This window comes from Pimephales promelas, chromosome 18 (genome assembly GCF_988280905.1).
Source record: "Pimephales promelas chromosome 18, fPimPro1.hap1.1, whole genome shotgun sequence".
NCBI lineage: Eukaryota > Metazoa > Chordata > Actinopteri > Cypriniformes > Leuciscidae > Pimephales > Pimephales promelas.
The window spans coordinates 12,898,763-12,926,525 of NC_142786.1; the positions used below are offsets into that span (position 1 = coordinate 12,898,763).

The 27,763-nt window shown below is 37.1% G+C and overlaps 3 protein-coding genes and 1 long non-coding RNA gene across 53 annotated transcripts in view; 1 reads left to right on the forward strand and 3 right to left on the reverse strand.

Moving 5' to 3' along the window:
- Positions 1–2,012: 2,012 nt before the first annotated feature.
- On the reverse strand, positions 2,013–6,891 carry LOC148970934 (uncharacterized). Its single transcript, XM_089122847.1, has 9 exons — positions 6,634–6,891; positions 6,303–6,420; positions 6,135–6,226; positions 5,916–6,033; positions 5,560–5,676; positions 4,772–4,963; positions 3,498–3,650; positions 2,637–2,839; positions 2,013–2,461 (listed from the first exon to the last, which is right to left on the reverse strand). The coding sequence occupies exons 1-8, from the start codon at positions 6,889–6,891 to the stop codon at positions 2,637–2,639; spliced, it is 1,251 nt and encodes a 416-aa protein (XP_088978973.1). The 3' UTR covers positions 2,013–2,461.
- A 7-nt stretch (positions 6,892–6,898) lies between these two features.
- LOC148970935 (uncharacterized) lies at positions 6,899–10,172 on the reverse strand. Its single transcript, XM_089123065.1, has 10 exons — positions 10,047–10,172; positions 9,562–9,679; positions 9,149–9,241; positions 8,802–9,012; positions 8,321–8,490; positions 8,125–8,223; positions 7,585–7,817; positions 7,317–7,495; positions 7,132–7,229; positions 6,899–6,978 (listed from the first exon to the last, which is right to left on the reverse strand). Exons 1-10 carry the CDS (start codon positions 10,146–10,148, stop codon positions 6,899–6,901), a joined length of 1,383 nt encoding a protein of 460 aa, XP_088979191.1. The 5' UTR covers positions 10,149–10,172.
- A 9,152-nt stretch (positions 10,173–19,324) lies between these two features.
- LOC148970936 (uncharacterized) overlaps positions 19,325–27,763 on the forward strand; it is a 98,137-nt gene continuing 89,698 nt past the window's right edge. For 49 of the 50 annotated variants that reach the window (XR_016147257.1, XR_016147264.1, XR_016147243.1 and 46 more), the window contains exon 1: positions 19,358–19,463. This is a non-coding gene — a long non-coding RNA (uncharacterized LOC148970936). Of the gene's footprint in view, positions 19,464–27,763 lie in introns of all 50 variants that reach the window. The other variant, XR_016147241.1, reaches the window with a different exon arrangement.
- On the reverse strand, positions 19,826–25,152 carry LOC148970937 (uncharacterized). Its single transcript, XM_089122741.1, has 2 exons — positions 24,100–25,152; positions 19,826–23,535 (listed from the first exon to the last, which is right to left on the reverse strand). The coding sequence occupies exon 1, from the start codon at positions 24,989–24,991 to the stop codon at positions 24,113–24,115; it is 879 nt and encodes a 292-aa protein (XP_088978867.1). The 5' UTR covers positions 24,992–25,152; the 3' UTR covers positions 19,826–23,535; positions 24,100–24,112.

Genomic DNA, 27,763 nt, shown 5'->3' on the forward strand with positions numbered 1-27,763 from the left:
AGGGGAGGAGTTTACATAGGGTGGAGTCACTCTGAAACAAAGCATGCAAATGAAATAGGAACACACCCTACTCTGAGGGCATTACCAATCCAATTGAATCAGCATAACTATTTAAATGCTGATAGTGGCCAGGAACTCTGGTTCCAAAGAGCCATCCCAGAGCCATTAAAGACAAAAGGTGGAAGTCTCCCCTAGCTAATCCAATCAACCTAAACAGTTCAATCTCTAGGCTGAAATGTGAGAAAACAGGACTATCAGGAAAGGAGACTCTTGCTGGAGACTCAATAATCATCTAATAAACTTTATCAATTTTTATACCATTGGAGTGGAAACCTATTTTTAATACCACACCAATCAGATAATTGCACTTCCCTCATTGTTATAGAGGTGTGACATTCATTGACCCCCCAAAGTACACAAATCTTGGCCTTCAGGCCTTGATCACTATCAGCCCCTCTCTGTCTTTGGGAACTCCAAATGGTCCTTGTGGTTGAAAGAAAGGGTGGAACACAGTAATGTCTATTTCAAATGTCTTGGATTATTTTTTAATCCTACAGCAGTCTGAAGCTCACCTACTGTACCTGTTTTCCTCCCTGAAGGTTCTTATGATTGAGGTGACGGTGAAGTGACTCCAGTTTGGCCGTACTTGTAGCCCAGCCTCCCTCATAGTCATACCATGGACAGGAACATGGTCAAAAGTGGCACAAATCTCATCTGAGACTGCTTGTCTCTTTCCCTTTCCCCTCCCCCTCTCATCTTATCCCTTCCATCGATCTATTGAAGGTTTCTATTGCTGTGTGATCAGTTTTGACTATTTGTGTTTCCTCCTGATCCTGGGTGATTGTGTGCTAATTGACCTGAAGCTGTCCTGAATGCAAGCCTTTCTAAATTACAACATTGTAGGGAATGAAAAATGAAGGGATGTCTGTAAAGTTTAGCATGTGTCAAAACTGAGCAAGTGTTTTTTGTTTGCGGAAAAGTGTGTGCTTTTTTATAAACAGTGTTATGGTTTTTACATTTTTGTTCAAAACCATATAGTTATAGTGTTTCAGCAATCGAGGAAAATGTAACATACACCTTACATATAATAGATATTACTTGTTTACAAGCAAGCTTGGTTTGAAAATAAGAAAAAAAGACATGCATTAAAGTAATGAATTAATGATACAGTGGGATATTAAATTAAACAAGATTCCACATATAAATAAATTATTTAAGTTATAAGTTTAATCCCGCTATTGGATTTTATTAAACATACAAATATCAAATATTGCTCTTCAATAACAATGTAGTAAAAAGTAATCTTTGAAAATATTTTATTAATTGTCTTTCTCAACAATACCACTGAAAATACACCAAATGCATATTTTTTTCAAACAAGCCATACGGCTGTATTTTAAAACAATGGACTGTGAGAATAAGTTCACTTGAAAAGCTCCAGCAGAACAGAGATCAAGTCATCTGTCAACTGTAATAATATACAATGTAAAGTATAATCACAACATAAAAAATGCAAGTGATCAAGAACGAGTTTTTAAATTATGGCCTATGTAATGATAGAGGAATGGTCATGAGGTCACCAAAGTCATCATGTGCTTACAAGATTTCATGGCAATCTGCCAAATTAGACCAAATCAAATTTTACATTCTGGTATAATGGTTGTGCTACTACAGGGAACGTCATGAGGTCAAAAAAAAAAAGACATGATTCATTGCTCAGCAAATTACAAAAATCGGTTCATAACATTCAAAAGTTTGGCCTGACATTGGTGCAAGAGGAAATGTCACAGGGTCACCACAATCAAGGGGAGTCTCTCTTAAAAGGGTATGAATTCACTTCCCAAATATCATGTGAGCCCAGTAATTACATTTGGTAATATCATGCCAAGTTGACATTTTTGGCTAAGATTGGTGCTCCTATAATGACAGGTTTGTGTATCTTCAATGGCATGTGCAATGTGCTTACTAAATTGCATTGTAATCTAAAGACACAGTTTGAATTTTCCACAAGATAGAATGCACACAGATTTTATTGTGGTTCATCAAACAGCATACAAATAATACACAGATATAGACCTTATGTAGCCCTGTCCCTTTTCAGCACTGCGCTCGTTGTCTTTTGACTTCCGGTCTGTATTTTCACAGCGATTCTTGCAGTTTTGAATGAACGGCTCGTTTGAAAAATTTCCCGCTCGACATTTGTTAAGACATCTGCTTTACAATGCTTATGATAAACATTCCAATGCTCATGATAACTTTCGTTAACTCTACAATTACAAGTAAATCCACTTCACCAGCTAATTACTCCTCGACAGCGATGCCATAGAAATATAGAGAGCGACCGCAAAAACAAAAGTTCAAAGACAATATTCTAAAGATGGCGGCGCCCTCGTTTCTCTGGTGCATAAGGTCTGTAGGGCAAGTCCATTTCCTTCAACGCAGTCCTTCGTGCAGCTTCCATCTGGAGAATTACAGAAAAACAAAAAAGCAAGAATTAGAATAAGAGGGTGAATTTCAGCTGTTTTAGAACAAATAAGGTGTGTAAAGCATTAATGAAATACACAATATAAATTATTATAAACAGTAATGGGGTTATTCCAAAAACAGACAAATGTACATATTAATGAATAAATGACCTAAATTGTGTTTTCCTCTTCATCCTCACTGGTGTCTGGACTACTGAGGCCACTTTGACATTCCTCTTCAACATGTAGAAGGACAGAAGCCTCAGGACCTAAAGCAGTCTTGTACTGTTGGAGGACAACTTGGAACCTTTCTGACACCTCTGCCAGTCTTCTTCTTAAGAGACAGCAAAGTCCCTCATTTCCCTTGTCTACGTCTCAAAATACAAAAGAGATAGATTACATTAAAGACAAACTATACTAAGATTGTTTCATTAGGCCAAAGAACTTAAATGGAGTAAAAAGATATCCCCTATTCAAATCTACATAGCAGGATGGTTGGCATTTAATCGCTGACATGGGACCAGGCTCGCTTCTGTATAAAACGACTTGAGGCAACATGATAGCTCACTGAGGTGACTTTATGGAGGGAGGCCCAAAGTTTTGTGCCCATGTTTGTTAACTGTTAACTTAAAACAGCTTTCTTCACTACAGTTGTGTGCTGAATTAACACATTGTTACTTTCTGACCAGCAAGGTTTTCTATGTTGACTGGTGGAGATAATAATATTGATGTTATGCTAACCCTATGTAACACATCAGGACACAAAGTCCAATGTTCAAAATTCTTTTGTTAATTTCAGCTTTCTAATAACAGCCATAGTACAACAAATCTGCACATCTTTCAAGCAAATGTGAATCTTTATAGTCTTACCGACTTGTTACAATAGCAACAGTAACAAGTTGAATCCCTATTTTATGTAGATGCCAAATGGATACGGCAATGCAATAACAAATCTACTCCATCCAAGTTCTGTGACTGAGACTGATGAGTGTTTTTTTCACATTAGATGGACAGTGTTTTAATTTAGCTTACCTTCTTCAGCCAATTTGTTCTTGAGAACCATTACCAGGCTCTGCAACCATGTACAGTGTTGTGCCATCTCCAACACCAAAACTCTTGTTTCCTCATGCAGTCGCCTTGTTAACATCACTTGGTCATGCACTTGTTTCTTCATTGACATGTTTGCTAAGAATCAATTACAGTTATATGTATACATGAGACAATCTTGCATAATCACTACAAACATTGATTTTTTTTAAAATCAAATTTATACACAAGGAAACTGAAAATACACCATTAAAGTCCCTGTAAAGGCAATTCTACAAAAAATTTCTAAACGCATTGTAAATGTTACATATGTATTGCTAAAACATTTTACAAAGTCTGTGAACTGTGAAGTACTGAAATGTGGAGTTAGACCGTTAAACAGTTTTTCACCATTGCAATTTTACGGATTGTTTTGGCGGGGCTAAAACAGGGCTCGATGACACACTGGGGCCCATGAGCTCGTGGACAAGCCCCTATTTGATGACGCGCAGAGTCTGATCTCTCCCCTAACAATAGAGCACATTCGCCGCTCAATCACGAGTGACTGTCAGTCCTATTATTTACTACAGCCTACAGTTTTCTAGCTAGCTATTTGACACAGAAATGCATAGACTATTACCTGGATGCGATCATGTAAAACAGATCGGTATCTTCATTTAAATTCCCTAAAAACGATCACATCAATAAGAGGTTTTTAGGGAGCCAACCTTGTTGATGAAGAGCTGAGGATCACCGCCAACACCCGCCTTTGTAGTGACCGTTTTACACTGGATCGTTTTATAAACTTTCCTCAGAGACAACTGGGATTCACTGATTATTCACTGATAATCCACCGTTACTGGTGAACGGGGCCGAAATGGCTATCTCCCGCCTCAGTGTTCATCCTCCCGTCTCCAAAAGCTAATCAACTAATATCACCGTCGACAGCTTTCCCGTGAGTGGGCGTGGTTTCAGCACAGCCAGCGGACACGCCCCCAGCGTTTGAGAGCAGAGAATCTGCTCATTTTTTCATGATTTTTGATAGCTTATTTTATGTACTTGCCGGCTTTTTTTATCATTCAAATTTGGCTGGATGGCTAATAACACATTTTTCTGTGGTGTCACAAACTCAGAACACATACTTAATTTTGACTTTACAGGGACTTTAAACTAAATTAATATTACAACACTCAATATGTAAGATGCATGCCTTAGTTCAGTATACTCTATAAAGCAGAACTGTAAATAAATTCCTGAGAAGCATCTAAAAACAGACATACCACTGCCATGAACCTCCCACGGCCATATTTGAGACACAGTGCTCTCTCCAGTTAGGGAATGCTCCACCACAGCAACGTCAATGGTTGTTGCCGATTCTAGTACAAGATCATTGTATTTCTGTATCTCTTGAAGAAGGAGTTTTTTGTCTTCTGCCAGCTTCCTTCGAAGGCGATGGCGAAACTTGCTGCTGTCTAGAAAGACATGAAGTACAGAGGCAGAGGTTTTTGACAGAACTCTTCAACAATAAAAAAATTATAGCGCCAAAAAATTAAAGTTATTGAGCTACAGTTATTGAAGTGTGTGAAAATTATAATGTAGAATGACATGGGAAACAAATTGTTCAGTGTGTAAAATTTTGGGAGCAATCTATTTGCTGGAATAATTAACACACACACACTTTTCATGATTGCATGAAAATAATAATTGTGCATTAATAAATTTACAATGGGCAGTTTTGTATCTAAATACGTTCCGCTTCCACAGAGGCCACTATGTTGCACGTCCACATTCCTACAGTAGCCCACAACAGGCAAGCAAACACTGGGTTTAGATAGTACCTCTCACATTTTCTCATCGGCTACTGTAGCTTGGAAAGATAGAGGTGAGGGAAGCTGGTTGCAATCGTCAAACCTCACTGATGGATACCACTAAATCCTACAGACTTGTCATTTAAAGAACATAATTCAATGATTGAGCTGAACTGTGCTACTTTGCTAATTCCATGTTGGTGGAGTAAGATGCATACAGTAGCCTGAATTTATCAACCTATTATATTATATAGTTATACCATTCTGACGGTAGAGGGTTCGCTTCCGGTGCCTCACACTAAGGTAGAGCCCCTCAATTGATTGCTGCATTCCTCTGTGTGTTGTGCCTTGACTGGCATGAGATGAATCAGGTGTCTCTGTAGAAGATATAGTGAAAGCAAATTTACTGTTAAAACAACACAGAACCTTTTAATCCAACTTATTTAAACTTTGTATGTGCACTTCCTGCAGGGAACAGGAATATACTAATAAACCTGACATAAATGTGGCATCACATTAGATGATGATCCGCCTACTATTTTTTGCTGCTCTTTAATATCAAACTTAGATTGTAGAAAGGGATGTTTGTTTTTTTCTTTTATCTGGTAATGCTTACCACCAGCTGCCCATTCCTTTACATCAGATAGCCACTGTGACACCACTTCATCTGTGCAATCCATTTCTGTTTTTAGGTCAGCTAGCCTTGCAGTCTCATCATGGAGTCTCTGACAAGTCTGATGAACAGTGTTATACAATAATCAGGAAATGTAAATGTATAATTAACAACAGGCCAAGTAAACAACAAAAGGACACAAAAAAATAATATGAGACTTACCTTCACATATCTTGTGGAAAGTGCCTGATGTAAAGAGAGATTTTTTTTCTCATTCCACCCCATTGCATGCAATGTAAGCATGTCCACCCGTGCTGTTGAAAGCAAATAATGAGGTTATGATGACCAATCTAAAAATAGTATACACAAAATATTGCAAACTCGGATCACCTGCTTTGGACATATATTTGGTCGTCAGGGCACAACGTGAGAGGTAACTGTTTACTTGCTCCACCTCCTCACCAGCGGTTGTCCCTGCTCCTTCCTGGTTCCTGCCACTCCAATTAATCTGTTAGTAAAGGGTGGAAGAAATTCAATTTAATTTGATTGATATAGCCCAATATCACAAACCACAATTTGCATCAAAGGTCATTACATTCCATAGAAGAAATGATTATGCAAAAAGACAAGATAATATACTGTAGCTTAACTTATATTTCATATTATTAATGTGCTTGTAAATATTACCAATGTACATATGATGCCAAAATATTATACACACCTCACACTTAGTAGCATGGGCTCGAGCATGCATCACACTCAGAAAGGGTTTCATGGTGGTCAGTTCCTGAAGAGCAGGAAGGACAGTAGCAACTTTCTCCAGGTATGGCCAGTATTTGCATGCCACGTCCATTGCAAAGAATTGTGCCTTGGCTGGCATGAGCTCCCTTTGAAGGTACAGAGGGTAGGCAAATATCTCCCCCCTGTACATATTAAGGGCTTTCAAAAGGAACCCATGGCGACACACAGCAACCTCCATCCCCTCTTTATCCAATTTTGAAGCCCTCCTGGAAGTTTCCCTCGCTGCTGTCCAATGGGAGTCCCCACATGTGCCTCTTCCTTGTGTCTATGACACACAAAACAAACATGACAAATCAAATAAAAGCAATGCTGTCATTCAATATATGGCATTCATTCTCTCAATTTGATTTTGTAATTGGTAGGCCGGAGTAATTGAAGTGGGGGTTACGTTTATTATTGTAACAACTATTTTGCCAACTTGCATTTTTCACTGCTTTTTGTATGGTGTCTACAAATGTAGACACCGCACTGTCTTCAGCCACAAAGACCCCCTCAAAAAAGCCAGGATCATCAGAGCTGAGGAAGAAAGAAAAATAGAAAATCCATTCATCTAATATATGAAGTAAGAAAATAAATAAATAAAAAGACTGGAAGAAAGATCACCTTCCGTTTCGACGAAAGCGATATAGCTTTCTGTTTCCATCTGCTGAAACTGCCAACATTTCCGGCGTGCAGGCTGGGCAGGTTAAAGGAGCACTACAGCAGAGCTGGTCTTCCTCAAAGGAAGTATAAGAAAGCTCTAAGAAGCTGCGCTGCAGGGCATCGCCATTGATAGGTCCAGACTGGAAAATATATAGAATGAAATAGTATTTTGATATTGTCTGCTTATGGATTTTTTTTTTTTTAAATAGAAAATAACATTTACACTTACTCTTCCTCCACACTTAGTGCGATGTTCCAGCAGTTTTGCAAAGGCTTGTCTGGAGAATCCTGGAGAAATGATCTTGAGTTCCTTAAAGGAGCTCAGGAGGTCCAATGTATAAAGTGTGGAATTGGTGATGGAGGCTGGCCAATATCCACTTCTGAGGAGGTCCTTCATGTCAGGGGTCCACTGCTGCTTGCATGTTTGACATTCATACAGTGGCTGATGCAAGTCAAAGCGCCCTTGAAACAAAAATAAATATTAAAAATATAATACACACTTACCACATATTTAATTTTACAACACTTAGTTCATTATGCACATTATGAATGGTTGAGAGACATTACACAAGTTCCTATAATCCCACATTTATTTTTTTCTAATTCAATATATTCCACACTGCTGTGTTGACTGGACATAATGCTGAAAAGATGCTAATCTTTTTTTTTATTTGTGGAAGAAAAAAAGAAAAAAACATCAGTCTTTCTTTCAGTTATATATATATATATATAATTATACATATATATTATATATTATAAATATTTTTACCATTGATGGTAATTAAAATCACTGGTTTGCCTGGTAACATGGTGAAATTTGTGCCTCCACAGGAGCAGTCTGGAACCTTTACAGTTGGCAAAATGCAAGCTGGCAAAAATAAGGAAAACCAATAATTTAGATGATCTGTAACTGTCTACAGACAAACATTAAACAACAAAATTAAAGCGCTTTCTTGAGAAAGTACCTTGCTCATGGGTGCAATATCCATCTTCCCCTTTAATGATGCATGTGGTCGGAGGAATGGCTTCAAAAAAACCACGAATCACACATTCCCTGTTGTGGAGTGGCTGTTTTTTGTGATGCAATACATCACAGTCCCCACAGAACCACTCCTCAGGAAGACACTCTCTGCACCTAGGGCGAAAAGAAAATAATATAATACATTATTTCAGGTGAATAACTCATATAAAGTACTGTACACTCTAGTTAAGCTGTTTGACTTTTATAAAGTATGATTTAATTGTAATGGATTGCATAGTGGATCAGTGTTTAGCACTGTCACCTTACAGCAAGAAGGTCCTAGATTTACTTTTCTCATTAATGTGTTTTTCATCTGGGTATCCAAGTCTTCACCCATCTCAAAAGACATGTATCTTCACCAATAAAGCAGGGCACTCAGCAAACCTACTCTGGGTAATTGAAGTTTTGTATTAATGAAAACCAACCTAATCACAGCAGGCTCGTTGCAAAGCCAACACAGGGGAAGACCAACAGCCTCTTTTGACATAAGGCACTTTAGGTGGTATGGTCTTGCTTCTTTCCAGCGCTCTGAGGCTTTCTGCTGCCGAAAAGACCATGATGACGCAGAGCTACTTTGAGGCTGAGCAGCAGAAGGACATGACGCCAAAATATCAGAGAGCCTCTCCATATTTTTTTCTGTAAAGAAAATCCAAAAATAAAGCGGTAAGGGATCATTCACTATAGATAAGGAACAATTAAAAGTCAACTGATCAGTATCAGAATGAACACTTTTTTTATACTGTACATTCATAAATTCATCACTGTGAATTACCAAATTCCTCTTGAGGATTTAGTTTTGTTGAGGTTGCAGTAAGTGGAACCTCCACACTGGATGACAGGGAGCACTCAACAGTGGGGCATGTGGCTGTAAAACAAAATATATAATAATAAGAACAAGTTAGGCTATCACACTCTATTCTTATTCTTCTTTTCAAACTATATACTAAACATTTTATGATATCAGACATATTTTTGTTAGGTACTTGGTAGTGTCTTCTACAATAGTGTCACTGAAAGGTTTATCTACTTTTTATATTTTAAACTCTCAATGAACAATTACATTGTTCTAATTTGAGTTAAACAATTACATTGTTCTAATTTCTAAATTGAGTTGGTACAAACATTTGAGTTGGTCCAACATTGTCATAGTAAATTCAAACAAATGTCAAATAATTCAGATATGACCTGTAGTGGGGGCTTGGCGTCGCCCTCCTCGCCTCCCCCTCGGCTTACCACGTCCTACAGAGTCCCTTTTAGAGGTGTGTGGAGGGTCTCGTACATGTTTCCTCGCATCAGCTGCTCTCTGTGTATTGGAGTTAATATTTCTTGTAAGACTGATGTTGATAAAAGTACGGTAACCAAAAGGCAGGTAACTTGTGAAAGGAAAACACAACATAGTGTGTTAGTAAGGTGTTGAAAAGCTTAAATGAGCCTGGGAATATATTCCCCAAGTCTCTGTAACTCAAAGGGGATGGAACTGCATGTATTATTATTATTATTATTATGATTATATTCCCTAATTAACACGTCATAGAGCATGGCAGGATGCATCATGCAAATATACCTGTATTAAATCTTCTGCACTCATCATTCTTACATATTACTCATCCCATTTTACTTTAATTTGTTATGTTTGTTATAAAATGATTGAGGTGTACAAAAACTCTAACCTTGGCTTCAGCTAGAATGCGTTCATGTTTCAGCTCCAGAGCCATGCGTCTCCCCTCTTGATAGTGTGGATCGTTTGAATCAAGTTTATGCTTGGTGGCCATTGCAATGCAGTCATATACAGACTGACAGACAGACAGACAGACAGACAGTCAGATACAAACAGACAGACTGACAAAGATGGGTAAGACAGACAAGTAGAGTAAGACAGACAGGAAGGAAAGAAAGAGCAATAAATAAAGACTGTGAGATAGATAAAGATTGAAAAGATAGACAGAAATATATATAGTGAGAGAACAGAGAGGATGTAAGATATAGAAAGTAATGAAGAGATAGAGGTTGGCTCTTAAAAGTGCCTTTGGGTTTTGAAAATCAGGTTCAGATACAAAGTATGTTCGACAGGTGATATGTTTGACAGGATCTGCAGGGAGAACAACAAAAAATGTTAATTATGTAGCTATGTTGATAGGATTTAAAAAGTGTACCCTGTAATAGATTTCTTATAAATGCTTAGGATAAATAAATACAGATTCATGCTGTTCCTATGCTTCCTGTGCTACTGTTAAAAATTATTTTAATGGCGCAATTAATATTATTAATTGTTATTTAAGTGAAATTACTGAACTTAAATATACAAGTTTGATAAAAAATCATCATTAAAGAAGAAAATTTCAAATGGCATTTAGAGGCTTTTGCATCTGAACTCTTCATATATATATATATATATATATATATATATATATATATATATATACATACACACACACACGTATATATGAAAAGTTCAGATGCAAAAGCCTCTATGCCATTTGAAATTTTCTTCTTTAATGATGATTTTTATCAAACTTGTATATTTAAGTTCAGTAATTTCACTTAAATGGCAATAATTACCTATTAATTGTTATTTAAGTGAAATTACTGAACTTAAATATACAAGTTTGTTAAAAATCATCATTAAAGAAGAAAATTTCAAATGACATTTAGAGGCTTTTGCATCTGAACTCTTCATTTATATATATATATCACCTAGATCTAGGCCTAGAAAATGTTTTTTTATATATATATAAACTCGTAATTTTATTAATTTGGACGTGTAATGCTTATGAATTAATTTTGCTTAACAGACTGTTGTAAGCGACTTACCGTGGTGGAATCGCGCTGGGCAATGGTTTCTCCGATGGTCGCACACAGTGACGTGTTGCTCAAAATTGCGCCAAAATATCAATCACAATTAAAAAGTGCAGTCTTAATATTTTATATCCGTGCTCAATTTTAAAGTGGTCAGCGTAAAATGTTAAAGTGAATGAAACACGAGTATGTAGACATTACATTTAACACATATCACTTCCCAGAATGCATCGCTTTGCCAAAGGATATGTCCATATAAAGCAATATAAATATTTCTGCAGTTTATTACAACTTCATAATACGTATTGGGATGAAAGTTCTATAAAAGTAGGCTAATCGTTTTTTTTTTTTTTTTTTTTTTGGAGAAAAAAACAAATCAAAGTAGGCTCCATATAAGCCATTGAAAATTGAATTACCATCGACAAAATATCCCACAATAAATTAAGACGTGTTTTAAGCCTACAGCAAATATGCAGTCCTGCAATTAAGTTATGTCGTTTTTTAATGTAGTCCAAAATTATGTCAAAAAGAGAGGGAAAAACTTCATTTTCCCACAAATAAGGCATGTTTTAAGCATATATAAAATATACTGTCCTGTAATGTAATTTTAATGGAGCCCCAAATTATATTATTATTTAATATATTATTGTCAAGTGACGAATAGCGGTGAGACCATGTTCCAAAGAAAGACGTGGTGCAGGCACGGAAAATACGTCCCTTTGAAATACATTAGATTTGAAATTCGTGTTGTCTGGCACGAAAAAAAGGGAGGAAATTCGTGCTTAAGGACATGAATCACTTCAGCCAACCGAATATAAAGCAATTAAAATCGTCTGAATAAATGTTGAGTAATTTAGCCCAGTTTGCAAAATGAATAACAATTGAGAAAAAACAATACTGTGCTGCTATCGAAAGAAAAACGTGGTGTAGGCACGAAAAATACGTCCCATTGAAATACATTGGATTGAAAGTCGTGCTGATTGACACGAAAAAAAGAAGGAAATTCGTGCTCGTAGACACGAATCATCATTTGATTGCGTAGCCCACCGAATATAAAGCAATAAACAAGGATTAAAATCTTCTTATTTAATTGTTGGTAGGGCCTAGTGTAGTCTACCCTTAAAGTTTGCAAAATTAATAAGAATTGAAAAAACAAACAAACAAACAAAAAAACAAAAAAAACAATACTGTGCTCTCGAAAGAGAAACGTGGTACAGGCACGAAAAATATGTCCCATTGAAATACATTAGATTGAAAGTCGTGCTGAGTGACACGAAAAAAAATAAGGAAATTCGTGCCCGTGGACACGATCATCATTTGATTAATGTTGCGTAGCCCACTGAATATAAAGCAATAAAAACAAGGACTAAAATATTCGTATTAATTGTCGGTAAGGCAGTGTACCCTTGAAGTTTGCAAAATTAATAAAAACTGAGGAGAAAAATCCTCTCGAAAGAAAAACGTGGTACAGGCACGAAAAGTATGTCCCTACATTGGATTGAAAGTCGTGCTGAGTGACACGAAAAAAAGAAGGAAATTCGTGCCCCCAGACACGAATCATCATTTGATTCATGTTGCGTAGCCCACCGAATATAAAGCAATAAAAACAAGGATTAAAATCTTCTTATTAATTGTTGGGCCTCGTGTAGTCTACCCTTGAAGTTTGCAAAGAATAAGAATTGAGAAAAAACAAAACAATACTGTGCTCTCGAAAGAAAAACGTGATGTACGCACGAAAAATATGTCCCATTGAAATACATTGGATTGAAAGTCGTGCTGAGTAACACGAAAAAAAGAAGGAAATTCGTGCCCATATCACGAATCTTCATTTGATTCATGTTGCGTAGCCTACCGAATATAAAGCAATAAAAACAAGGATTCATATCTCCTGATTAAATGTTGGTAGTGTAGGCCTACCCATAAAGTTCGCAAAAGGCACGAAAAATATGTCCCATATTGAAATACATTGGATTGAAAGCTGAGTGACACGAAGAAAAAGAAGAAAATTCGCGCTCGTGGACACGATCATCATTCATGTTGCGTATTTAGCCTAGCGAAAATAACGCAATAAAAACAAGGATTAAAACCGTCCGATTAAATGTTGGTAGTGTAGGCTACCCTTAAAGTTTGCAAAATGAATAAGAATTGAGAAAAAACAATATGTGCTCTCGAAAGAAAAACGTGTTGCAGGCACGAAAAATATGTCCCATTGAAATACATTGGCTTGAAAGTCGTGCTGAGTGACACGAAAAAAAAGGGAAATTCGTGTCCACGAACACGAATCAATAGATTAAATTTCGTGACTATATCACGAACTGCCGTGAGACTGGGTTGTAAGAAAAGGAGAAGGTCAAGCCCTGGTTAAGAATAAATGTATGGAGATTTGGCAGGAAAAGTGTGATGAAAATTTGAAAGGAAGGATATACTTGACATTAACACCTGCCAACCCGCCAAATGTGGGTGGATTTTACGCGTGGCGCCGGGTAACACAGATACTCCCACTAGCCACTTTGGCGTGTTGAAAAATTGTAGTCTTGTCAAAATACATCTGACGTAATTGCTATCACTATGACACTACAACTCCCATGATTACTACCTGCACACAGTCTAGTGTTTGCTTTTTGGTCCGTTCGTGAATCCTCTTGAAAGACATTAGACATGCGGTCGCGGAGATTAAATGAAGTTTTATTAACTAAGTTCGGGAGGAGCACGTTCAGATAATTGACACGAGTGGACAGCAATCAGCAATCAGCAGCCAATGATAAGAGGGTACAAATAGACTCAGCAGTCTTACCTCGATCCATTGGCAGTTTGCAGCATCCCTCCTCCACACTCCTACTTCTCCACACTCCTACTTCTCCACACTCCTACTTCTCCACACTCCTCTTTCTAAAATATCACTTACATACGGGGGGAGTACTCTGGGTTCGGGCAGAATTCCGAGCTCGGAGCCCTCCCTCCGGACAGCACGCCAAATACGCATTGAATCTTACTCACTCAAAATTATATGTAAGTGTGAACTCGTGAAACTCGCGGACTGGCCGTCGGACTGAGGGCTGTTTTAATCTGCCCTTAATTATCAACTTAATGTGATGATATAGCGATCTTTTTTAATAGCAGGAGAATCCAGACCACAGGCGCGTCTCACCTCTCCTGCAGTGCCGCTGCGCGCACCAAATATGATATTGCAACATGATATTTTGTCAAACAATCATCACGCGACTGGTCGCATGCACACACACATCAACACAGCGTTCAGTCAGTTTGTGAGTGTGGCATATATATATATATATATATATATATATATATATATTATATATAGGGTAGACTGGGTACAGTAGAGACTGTCACGGTCTGGTGTAGGCAGAAGGAACAGGAGGACTCCAGAGTCACAATGAAGATATCATTTAATTCAAACTACAGGCAGGAATACGGGGTAACACCGGGTAACATTCAACATCAACCGACAAAGACTGAATGGAACAGAGGGAACTAAATACATGGAAGAATCAAACATAATGAGGTGCAAACAGGTGAAACAGATGAAACAGGACGCTGAACGGGAGGCTGATGAGGGAGTGAGTTCAGGTGTGCAGACGAGAGGATCATGGGAAGTGTAGTGCAGGAGACGCAGACAGGATGGTGCAGACGCAGACTGTGACAGAGACACTTTTTGCGTTTTGATTTTTCACACAAAAATAGATACTGAAAAGACGTGAATTTCCACATGACATTTCATTAGCTTGTAGACTAAGATATTATCAATCAATATTACTCATAAGTAGTTTATATTTTCCACAATAGCTCATAAAAATGAGGTGCTTTTTGTTTCAACTTTGTCTCAACTGTACCCATATGTGGTACAGTTGAGACAGTACCATGCCACTCTAAGAAGAAAAGGTTCCAAAATGAACCTTTTGAGGTTCCTGGAAATTGCAACTGTGGGGGAACCTTAAGGTTCATTTTTGAACCTTTTTGAAAAGGTTCTAATTGGAACCTTCCCTTAAAGGTGCATTAATGAACCGCATGGGTTCCATTTTGAACCTTTTTAGACATGATTTCGGTATGTATATGTATGTAGATATGTATGTTTGAAATTATTATTATTATACTTTACTACTTTAATCCCATTTCACAACACAGACACAACCTATTATTCTTCTTGAAATATTTATTTAATATAGGCATGTACAAATTTGAACACAGGTGTGGTGGAAAATTTTAAACTGAATATTAAGCTAACCATGTTTCGACATTTGACCTAATTTAACCAGCCAAATCTCTGATACAATGTCCTGAGATGAATGTATGTGTGTCAAACACCTGACTGTGTATAAATAACAAATATGGGAAATGGAACTAGACAGATGACTAAATTAGAAACATTAAAACAAAGTCTCCTCTACCCAGTAACAAAACAGTCTACCTATGAAGAACCAATGAAATTAATGTCATTATGGCATGCCATATGTATAAAAACTGTTGTATCAGTGTTTTCGGGGGGATTCTCAATGGAATTTGTCTGAGATCCACCGGCCTTGTTTTTACTTGGGAAGTTCTCTGAGTATTGCTCGAGAACTCTCCTGGCCGAAATTAAAAGCATTGAAAGGACATTTGCTGGAGTCTGTCTGTTATTTAAGCTGCGCAGCAAGAACAAGTAAGTTAGAATTATTAGCACCCGGCGGACGTCGACTGTAGATGCGCCAGGGTTATAGGATTAGAACCCGGCAGACGTCGACTGGAGATGCGCCAGGGTTATAGGATTAGTACCCGGCGGACGTCGACTGGAGATGCGCTAGGGTAGAGGGTAGGTTTAATTGACTCAGCGGACGTCGATGTGTAGATGCGCTGGTAAAAGTATAAGACTTGGCCAACTAGAGTGAGTATTATTGTAGAGTAGTCAGGTTCAGGGAAAAAAATCCATTACACAGGACAGAAAGTACAAATTAATTAAGACTTATTATAATTTTTAGAATATTATATTTCATGAAAAAAAAACAGAATGCAATTGAATATTCACAATAAATATTAACCCATTTAATATATTTACATCATGTATTAACATCATGTATCAGTGTAAACGTGCTTGTTTTCTTGAACTGGCCATCCAGAAAGAGATTATTGAGTCCTAAAGTCTAATTTTTGTGACAGGAAGTCCGGCTGCATCTTTCAGTTTCAATGTAACACACTCCAAAAAGGTCAGTGTCTTCTTGAGTCCTTTAGGATGCTGGATCCCAAACACAAATTAAAACACACAGGACGAGACCCAATGCCATCAAGATGTTCTCGCTCTCTTCTGTGATTACCTACCTGCCCATCCATAGTGAGCACAATGTGGTCATACTGCATTGGATGACCTTCCCTGCAGCCTTTAAAGGGATACTCCACTTTTTTGGAAATAGGCTCATTTTACAACTCCCCCAGAGTTAAACTGTTGAGTTTTACCTTTTTTGAATCCATTCAGCCGATCTCCGGTTCTGGCAGTAGCACTTTTAGCATAGCTTAGCATACATCAATGAAGAGCACCAGACCATTAGCATTACTCAGAAAAAAATTACCAAAGTGTTTAGATATTTTTCCTATTTAAAACTTGACTCTTTTGTTGTTACATCGTGCATTAAAACCGGCGGAAAATGTAAAGTTGCGATTTTCTAGGCTGATATGACTAGGAACTATACTCTCATTCCTGCGTAATAATCAGGAAACTTCACTGTCGTACCATGAGTGCAGCAGGCGCAATGACTATACAAACTGAAACTGTAACATACGTACAGTTGAGACTGTACTCCCATTTTTAATGATGTAAAGGTAACTAATCGTTCATTGAAAATACAATAAATAAAGACATATAAAAAAAAATAACAATTGGGCAACATGTTTGTTTAGCCATTCAAATTCATTAATTTTATTTTAATTAGCACTGTTTAAATTTTATAAAACAAAAACGATATATTTTATAAATTAATTAATAATACACAGTTTAATGATCACAACTACCAAATTTTTATTTCATTTGCGGCTTATGTTGGCTAATTATGACATTTAACCTGTTATCATAACACTGAACAACTAAACAGTGTGTTTCCTAATTGAACTCTATCGCGGGTACAGTTGAGAGTGTGTCTCTACTTTACCCCGCTGGCCACCTCGCGCAAATTTTCTAGATTTTGCAATGACCATGCATGACACAATACCATGAAATATGCCCATTTTTAGGGCACAGAATAACGTTTGTGATTATACCAGTTACGTTTAACAGTCACAATAAGCTATTCATTGTGTGCATGGTGAAGTGAACGTCTTACCTTAGAAAAAAAAAAACTTTTGCCAATATCTTTGGATCGGAGATGCGTCCATTGATCAAATTTCCCACAAAGAGGACAATAATACGCATGTGCACAGCAAAAATCACAACTTTTGCTGGCTGCGCACACAAGTTATTTAAGGTGTCTCAACTGTAGGCCTACCTATATGTCTCAACTGTACCCGTCCTACCCTATATATATAGCTATATATATAGCTATATATATATATATATATATATATATATATATATAAATTATCTTCATGATTAAGGGACACGGTAGCAGGGCTGCCCTTATGTCACGTCATATCACAACTATCTTTCCAGAGTTAATTCTAGTTTTAATAAAATTAATCATGCCATAAAAGAAAGCAGGAGATGCATTTTTGGGAATAATCTGGAAAATAAAGACCTGTATGTCTATACTTGTTTCAGGTGGACATCTCAGTTGATGATAATTATTGAGCTCTGAGGAAATGCTGACGCAAAACAAACAATCCAAAGTCAAATAGGCCTATATAAAGTTTTAATCCCGTTGCCTTAATTGTGGCTTTTTTTTATTAAAAAAAAAAGTATTCGTTGCTCGTTGCTCGATAATTGTTCTACCTTGTATTACAGTTTTTACTGCTGTAAAAAAAAGATGCAGCACTTTTATTATATGCAATAAGCTATTTTATGTGTTTATCTTAATAGACATATTTTCAAAAAAAAGGAGCTTTACAACCTTATCAGAGCTAATGATAATATTAGTACATTTGAGCAAGTTTCAAGCCCCATTGTCAACTTTAATCATATAAAACCTAATTTTCCAACAACAAAAATGTGGCTAGTAAAAGTGCTGCGTGGCTAGTAACTTTGGAAAACCACTAGCCACATTGGCTAGTAAGCAAAAAAGTTAATGTCAAGCCCTGTATGTATGTATATATATATATATATATATATATATATATATATATATATATATATATATAAAATTCAAAAACAGTTAAAGATCAGAGGAAATAATAATAGAGGGGGAGGAAATAATAATAACAAGACTCAGATTAGACCACACAGGATTAAACAGTTTGTTGGCTGTTCTAGGGTAGAGAAATATGTGTGCTTATTGGAGAAAAATAAAATGTAGATCATGTATGAATGTAATATGAATCTAACAGAACTTACATGACAAAGTAAGAGAAACAGGACAGGCGTGGGAAGTAAAAGGGGTATTGGGAACAGAAGGGGAGGAAAAAGGGGCAAGATGATCTGGACGGCACCTTTCACCTTTTTAAAATGCACTAGATTGAATAATAGAATATGAGCTAAGTGACATGGTGATACACACTCTTGTAGGTGGCGGTATGCACTTTAAAAAGTTGTTTGCTATCCGCCAGAAAACGAAGAGAAGAAGAAGACGTTCTGTCTATGGTTCGCTTGCTTCCCAGGAAGGAAAAGGCAAGAAGAAGATGTGGTGTCTAGAATGAGACTAGGACATACAGGGTTAAATAAAACGTTATTTATAATGAATAAGCATGTTGATGGAAAATGTGAATATTGCAACAGACAGTAGAACATGTAATTAATTGTCATACTATCAAGCTCGACAAAGATTGATATCATAACTAGGTGAGAATGGGATTGCCCTAAACAGGAAATAATGCAAAGAGGGTCTGGTGAAATTTGTTCTTATTATTTGTTTTCTTTTTTAAAGATAACTGGGTTAATTAAAAGAAAAAAAGTGTAGTCAGACCTGGTTGCAGAGTATGAGTTTGACATTGATCCACACACTCCAGTCCAGATGGTGGCTGTAATGCACCAAAAAGCTGGTTGCCAACCGCCATAGAAAGAGAAGAAGAAGAAGGTGGCTTGCTCCACACTCCGCTCCAGTCGGTGGCGGTAATGCACCGAAATCTGGTTTGCCAGCCAACCGCCATTTAACATTAAAAGAAGACACCGCGCGCTCTCTTTCGTCTTGGAGCGGCGAGGTGTTCGGGAGCAGAGACTTGTAAGTGCAAAATAACGCTTGTTTTTTACGGAAATTTTGGCCTAATCATACATTTAAATGACCTTTCCATGCATAATGTACTTCTCTCACAATATTTCGCACACGGCTCTGTTCGATGGGTTAAATATTGAGATATGTTGAAAAGTCTTTTCACGTTGTCTTAAAGGTGCATTGCGCAGCATTTCGTGTTAAAATAGCCGTTTTCTAACCCATACATGCTTAAACAATCGCCTGATGGGCTGAATGAGCCCTTCTCTGATCACTGCGGTCGCCTATATAGTCCTGTGCAGTGAAATAAATTTTTTTTTTTTAATTTTTTTTTTTTATTCTAACCAACAAAGTCAATATACAGTCAGAATTGCAATATATACAAAATAGAGAAAACAAAAACAAGCAGAAAAAACAAAAACAAAAAACAGACAGCCAGGGGGGGAGGCTAAACATTATATAAAAATATCAAAGGATTCACAAATCGAAATAGTTTTAATTGCTTTCTTATTGTGGGAATGAAGGATAGTTTTGATATATAATTGCATTTCTTTTTCAAGAACCAAAAGCAAAGGTTTGGTTTTATTGTACTTACATTTATGTATATGGAATTTAGCATAAATTAAAATTAAATTTATAATATAGTATTCCTTCCTTTTATTTGAAGGAATATTATTAAAACCAGCTATAACATTTTCTAAACACAAAGAAAAAGAGGGGTCAATATTGTGAATTATAAATCTAGATAAGTCTTTCCAAAACTTTCTTACATGAGCGCAATGCCAAAACAGATGAAACAAAGTTTCAGGCAATGTATTGCAAAAAGAACAGTTCAGATCAATATCCTTTTTAAATTTAACAAGAAAATTATTTACTGGGTAGTACCTGTGTAAGATTTTAAAGCTAATTTCCTTTATTTTGTTTACCAATAAATATTTGTTTGGTAAAGTCCAGATGGCCTTCCATAACAGACCTTCAACCAGTCTATTCCAGTAAACAATACAGTTTGGCCTCGTGACAATATCTTTTTGAAACAATGAACGAATGGTTTTATTTACATTTACGACTCCGGGGCCAAAACAAATCTTCCCAATTTCAGTATCAAATAAATTAAAGGAAGTAAGGGGTGTAGTACTGGTTTGGTTATTAGCTCTGAATAATGCTAAGACCCCTGTAGGGATCGCATCCATGACAATTGAAAACTCCCTGGGCGTCACTGGAATTTTATGGAGATCTAAAAACTCAGAGTAAGTTAGCAGCATACCTTCTTGATTTAGTAATTGACCTACTCGTATTATACCTGCTGAAAACCATCTTTCAAAAAATAAGGTTTTGTTTTTAAATAATAAATTGTAATTGTTCCAAATTAAATATCTATGGGGTGAAAAATTATGCTTATATAAAAGGGACCAAGCCAGCAACATTTGTTTGTGAAAGCAAGACAAATTTAAAGGGATTTTCTCAATTTTATAGTTGCAAATCAATAGAAAATCAAGACCACCTACTTGGGAGAAAACAAGATTGGGTATAAAATTCCAAAGGGAATTCGGATTTAGAATGAAATGTCTAATCCAATTTATTTTAAAAACATTATTTAAAGTACTGAAATCAAGGAAGTTTAAACCACCAGATTCATAATTATTCATTATTATAGACTTCCTAATATAGTGAGTTTTGTTTCGCCAAAGAAAATTAAATAATGCAGTATCAATAGATTTACACATCACCTTAGAAACAGCGAGTGAAGTCGCAGTATAGACTAATCTTGACAGTCCCTCAGCTTTACATAACAAAACTCTACCTTTTAGGGATAAATCCCTCAAAAGCCAATGGTTCAGCTTTGCTTTAGCTTTCTGGAGAAGGGGATCAAAATTTATCTTACATCTAGATTTTTGGTCTTTCGAAATGACAATCCCTAAATATGTCACAGTCTCCTTTACTGGGATATTAGCAATTTGTTGTAATTGACAGTCTTTAACAGATAACAATTCACATTTGTTGATGTTTAAGTAAAGGCCTGAAGCTTTAGAAAAGGCATCTATTACTTTAAGAGCTGCTGACACTTGATGTTGATCTTTTAGAAAGAGTGCAGTATCGTCTGCTAACTGGGATATTATAATTTCCCTATTAGCAAAATATATGCCTTTTAATTGGCTTGACTTAATATGGATATTCATGAGCTGAGTGCAAAACAAGAAAAGATAAGGGGAGATGGGACAACCTTGCCTTATACCACGGTTTAAATTAAATCTAGATGATGAACCACATTTAAGTTTAATAGAACAGTTTGCATTCCTATACATTGTCTGTATAGCGTTACAAAAAAAATCTCCAAAGCCAAACTTTTGTAAGGACCTAAAAATAAAAGCATGCTCCACTGTATCGAAGGCTTTATAGAAATCCAAGAAAAGAATAAATCCATCATCAGTACTTAAATGTGAGTAGTCCAACACGTCTAGAACTAACCTTATATTATTTGAAATATGTCTTTTCTTTAGGAAGCCAGATTGAGCTTCATCTATAAGGGGGTCCATAACTGATTTGATTCTATTTGCAAAAATTAAGGCAAAGATCTTATAATCATTGTTTAAGAGAGAGATTGGTCTCCAATTATCTAATAGCAGAGGGTCTTTTTTTGGTTTTGGGATAAGAGTAATTAAACCTTGAGTTAAAGTAGGTGGAAGACATTGATTTTCTATGCTCTCTATATAAACTTCTTTAAGAAACGGGGCAATAAGATCAGAAAATGTTTTATAAAATTCAGCCGTGAGGCCATCAACCCCAGGAGATTTATTAACTTTAATATGTGTGATAGCATTTGAGACTTCCTCAACAGTAATTGAGCTATCACAAAGCTCTTTTTGTGCAGGGTCGACAGATTTACAATTTATTTCAGAGATAGAATTTAGAAATAAATAAGCCGAATGATCACAGAATTTGGAAGAATATAAACCACTATAAAATTCTGTACAAAATTTTGATATTTTAACTTGGTCCTCTGTGACATCCCCATCTATTTTAAGTTGTTCAATTGTATTATTTTTAGAATGAAATTTCTCTAGACCAAAAAAATATGCAGAGTTTTGTTCCCCTTTCTCCAACCAGCGCTTTCGTGACCTGGTGAAGGCTCCTTCTGCCTTATTCTTATACAATTTGTCCAACTCCAATTGTAGAGTGACTAACTCAGCTTGTTCATCTTCATTTGGACATGATTTTGAGGAAAGGAGAGCTAACCTTGAAATAATATTGTCCTCTTTATTCCGTCTTTCTATTGCCATTAAGCTACCCTGTTTTCGAAAGTACTTAGCTACGTCAAATTTCAATAGCTCCCAATTACTGCAGAATTTCTTTTCTGAAAGTGCTTTATACCAATAACATAAAATAAGATTTTTAACCTTTTTTTTAATATGTTCGTATTGTAGTAATGAACTATTAAGTTTCCAATAACAACTTCTCATGGTATGTGGAGAAGTGCTGGAATTAATAGTGATAAGAACAGCTTTGTGGTCGCTGAATGGAGAAGGAATCACATTAACAGAGACATCTGAAGATTGTATATTCGCAGACACTAACCAATAATCTATTCGAGATTGCCTGTTGCCAGACTTGTTGCTCCAAGTATATGTCAAAGAATCAGGAAACCTAGACCTCCATATATCAACCAAATTGAATCTCTCCATAAAACGTTTAAGGTTTGTATTTTGATTATAAGATGGTCTTGCAGGTAAACAATCGAGAGAGCCGTCCATAACAGTATTAAAATCACCCCCTATGACAAGAGAAATATCCGGGAATTTCGATAGCTCCTGAAGGATATGCTCCTCTAAAGTTTCAAATAAATGATCATTTTCACTTTTAGAATTATATCCATAAACATTCACAATGAGCAATACAGAACCATGAATTTTGAGAGTATGGCACACATAATGTCCAGATCCGTCACGCTGTGTATGCAAAATCTCCCCGGTGAATCTGTTCTTTAAAGTGACGACACCGGCGGACCGCTCAGATCCATGCGCACACCAGATGTCGTTACCCCATTGAGTCCTCCAGAAACGCACATCATCAGGAATCGAATGAGATTCTTGAAAAAAACAAAAATCAGTCCTATGCTGTTTAGCAAATAAAAATAAAGCTTTCCGTTTAATATGTTGCCTTAACCCCCTGGCATTTAGTGTAACTATAGACAATGACAGAACGACAGTGAAAAGTGATCCACAAAAAAAGTGCGATTACAAGAACAGCTGGTAGGAGAGACCGCGTAAGCTAGGTAGAGAAAAAAAAAAAAAAAAAACTCAAAATTCCAATGGCCACGAAAATTGATCTTGTTCAAATAAAATAATTATGAAACCAGTGTTTTTATTTGAGGGCAAATGTGTGTAAATCCCATGTTGGCTTATACGAACAGAAAATAATTAACCATTCAGTCAAGTGAGCAAAATTGCTGCATGTCCTCGTTCATCATAGGTTAACTCCGGTCTCGATGGCAAATGTATAAAATAAATGAACAAAACAAAAAAATAATTTTGAAGACATAGGCCAACAGTCTTCAATTTAATTCAAAATACTGTCAACAAAACCGTTAACGTTAGCTTAATGATCCAACTTTTGTAGGGCTGTATCCCCAAAAATAGAAAAAGAGGGATACCTTTCCTCATCTCTTATGGTGGGTTAATTTCGATCCCGGCAACAAAGGCACGTCCACCAACAAAGTAAGCAGATTTTCCTTTGAGACGGGCTTCATTAACTGCAGGCCATAGCTGGAGACGTCGTGCTCTGTCCATTTTAGACAGATCTTCCGCAAAACGCAGACCGTGACTCCTCAGGTATTCAGACTTTTTTGCCGCTTTCCACACAGAGTCGCGAATCACCCTGGATATGAACTGAATGATTATTCCTCTGGGTTTATCAATATTGGACAACTCTTTTCCTTTCTTCTGTCCCAAACGATGCACTGTGTCAATGAGACTAGGAAGTTTGGCCTTCTCTGCAGGCAGGATAGCTTGACATATGCCAATAGCTTCTTGGCGCACATCTTCTTTATCAGACTCCGGTACTCCGAATAAACGGAGATTCCATCTTCGTGAATAACTCTCTAACTCTGCTATACGCAACTCAGCTGAGTTCAGGCGCGCCTCATCGTTGGCGATGCGCTTTTCAAGAGCTGTATTTTTCTCCTTAATGTCCTTTATCTCAGCACATGCAAAGTCGATCGTTTTCTTGAGTCCCTCAATTCGCAGGGTGTTGTCAGAGATCAATTTCTCCAAAGCATCGGATCTGGAGTTAATGAGCTGCGAGAGTTGTAGAACTATGTCAGAGCTCTCTGTTGCAGTGGTCTCCATTACAGCGGCTGATGTAGGTAACTGATCCGATTTACCTTTCTTTGGAGCAGGTGATTTGCTGGGGGTGATAGGTATGGCTGTAAAGTCTTCATCAGCCGATATATAGTCATGGAAATGGTCCTCCATGCTAACGCTATCTGGTGTGACTGTTGTTTTAGACTTCGAATTTCTATCTCTTTTACGATCAGAGGTCGCCATTTGGTCAAGTTAAATGTTGTTTAACCAATTGAAAGCCAATACGTTACATTAGATAAAGAAATTAGACTATAATTTTCTTAAAAACAATTTAAATTTCGCGGCTCTCCTAAACCATGTGCTTACTAGAGCGCCATCTTGAGCCTCTCCAGTCAACGCCTGCAGTGAAATAAATGAGAGGGATTCGAGACTGGGCATGACGTCATGCGCGTTCACGCTCGCCTGGCTATGTGCCTATGTCTTGTGCATATGTCTAGTGTATTCGCCGTCAATCTCCGTATCAGCGAAGACAACTCGAGCGACACAACTTTAGACAACTTTCCACAAAAGTAGAAGATGCATTCAAAGGGACTGTTTATACCTGGTCAATTCATGCGTTTTCTGTGCTCGGATAGCTATAGACGAATCCGACGAGCGTTCTGTGTAGGCTGCCATCTTGTGGCGACGCCATTACTGAGCTGTTACACAGGCATATAGACATATGCACCGGTATGTAAACAAACCTCGGTGATAACGCGAACTCACCCTCGATGACAACGACAGCCAGGCAGAATGACTTGTTGGTTTGATCTGTGACTGCAGTGGCCTCCAGTCACAGATGAAGGTACAAACGATCTTACAGATTAACGTTATTTATGAAAATAGCTTGGCAAGCTAGCTAGGTTAACGTTTGCTAACGAGGAAACTATAAAAAGATCTGTGCATTTGGCAACAATAAATAAATAAATGAATGAAATCAAATAAACAAATTCATGTTTTTCATTTGTGTCCATTATTTATCTCATTTTCACATTGCAACAGGCAAGGGTAAGGTAACGTTACAGCTAGAAAGTATACATAATATTGACCAATTAGTGTTTTTAAACCATGGAAAGAGGTTAATATAACAGCAGGAAAACAATTATGTCACCTAACGTTACATTTAGCTCAGGAAAGCCATTTAATGACCATAGCATGTTAATTGAATAGAAAAAATAGCAAGAGAGGAGATTTTGCTGATCACTATATCACATATTTATTATATTTTTTTTTACTTATGTCATTAAATAATTGTTATTATACGCGAATGTCCACGTCTTGTACTCGCCCAGGAAATCTGTAAACCGTACGGCACCAGACAGGGGCAGTCGACCCGGGGTATTCACAGTGTTTTCTCTTCAAAATTGAAATTTTACTGCCACCATTGAAACAATTTATAACGGAAACTAGAAACAAGAGCGGCGAGGAGAGTTGAAATCAGTTCAACTTTATGGTAATAAGCGATGACGCTTATTAAATATATATTTATATTTAAACAATATGAATGTAAGCCAGAGGAGAACTGGCCCCCGACTGAGCCTGGGTTCTCCCAAGGTTTTTTCTCCATCCAATCTGATGGAGTTTGGTTCCTTGCCACTGTCGCCTTGCTTTTGGCTTGCTTTGAGCTTGCTCAGTTGGGGTTATTTAGTGTTTAGCAATGTTGTTGATCTGTGTTGTGCTACTTTCATGTTATCACTGTGAAGCTGCTTTGATACAATCTGTATTGTGAAAAGCGCTATATAAATAAATGTGACTTGACTTGACTTGACGCGGTTCGGCGGAAACCAATCGGAATGTAAAAGTGCTCCGTTTGAGAGAATCCCAGAGAACGCAGTGCTGTAAACTTTGGTTCCGGCCACGTTAGTTCCCAAGCAAAACAGAGGAGGTTGATAATTTGAATTTGATAAGAGGGCACGCAACACTATTTATAGGCAAGATTTTCGTGCTAGAACACTTTTTCAACGGGAATGCAAATTATAATAACACTTAATCATGAACACAAAAGCCACACCACACGCATATGGCTTTTAATTTGTTTATTTCATTAGCAAACATGTTACTATAATTTTAAAGTTATTTCCAGCGATACATTTTCTGCAAAAATAACCGACATTTTTGTTTGCTTGTTTGCATACCGTTTTAAAAAAGATCACGCATTCGATCTACGTCAGAGCATCAGAGCGTCCACGAATCTTTCCACAGCGTCGTTGACAGAGCGGCAAGAGCGAATTTTGCCGCTCTCCCCGGCGGCGGTGTGAACGTACGGTTAGGTTTCCAGCAGAGCCATGTATTCAGAGAGTTCTGACACTCCCACAGACCGCCATTGTAACTCAGGAATGCGGAAGTAAAGCGTGTCATGGACCCGCCCATTAGTTCCAACCGCTGATAGTTCCAGCATTGAACCCCATTCATTTTCAGTGCTTCCGAAGTACGCTCGCTGGTAAATTAATGAAATTACTGTATTTTTTACTTTTACACACATTAGCCGACCTCTCGTGAATCTAGTTATTATGTGTGATTGAAACGTGTAGGCCAATACATAGTACCTCGTATAAATGTATTTGTGTGTGTTTTCTGATGAATGGTTTAGTCTATGAATAGGGTAGGATGAAGGGCTACCCTATTAGTCACTGAATTGAATCCCAACAGTTATGGATCATATTTAGGATCATCATCATCATCATCATATCTTTATCCAGGACATGCATATTAAATGGTCCATAGCACTATACAAAATAAAGTACATTCAAAATAGAAAAGATACCTAAAAGTTAAAATTTACCGAACATTGCTGTAAATATAGTCATTGCTACGTCATGGGAGCAGTCTATATCCCTCCTAAATCATTCATTTGTACATGCACAGCGTAATTATTTATATTTTACGGGCCACCGGTCCACGGGTCTTTGCGTGATCACGGTAGGCTAATGGCTGAATCGGAATTTATAAGCAAGATCACGGGAATCAATAACCTAC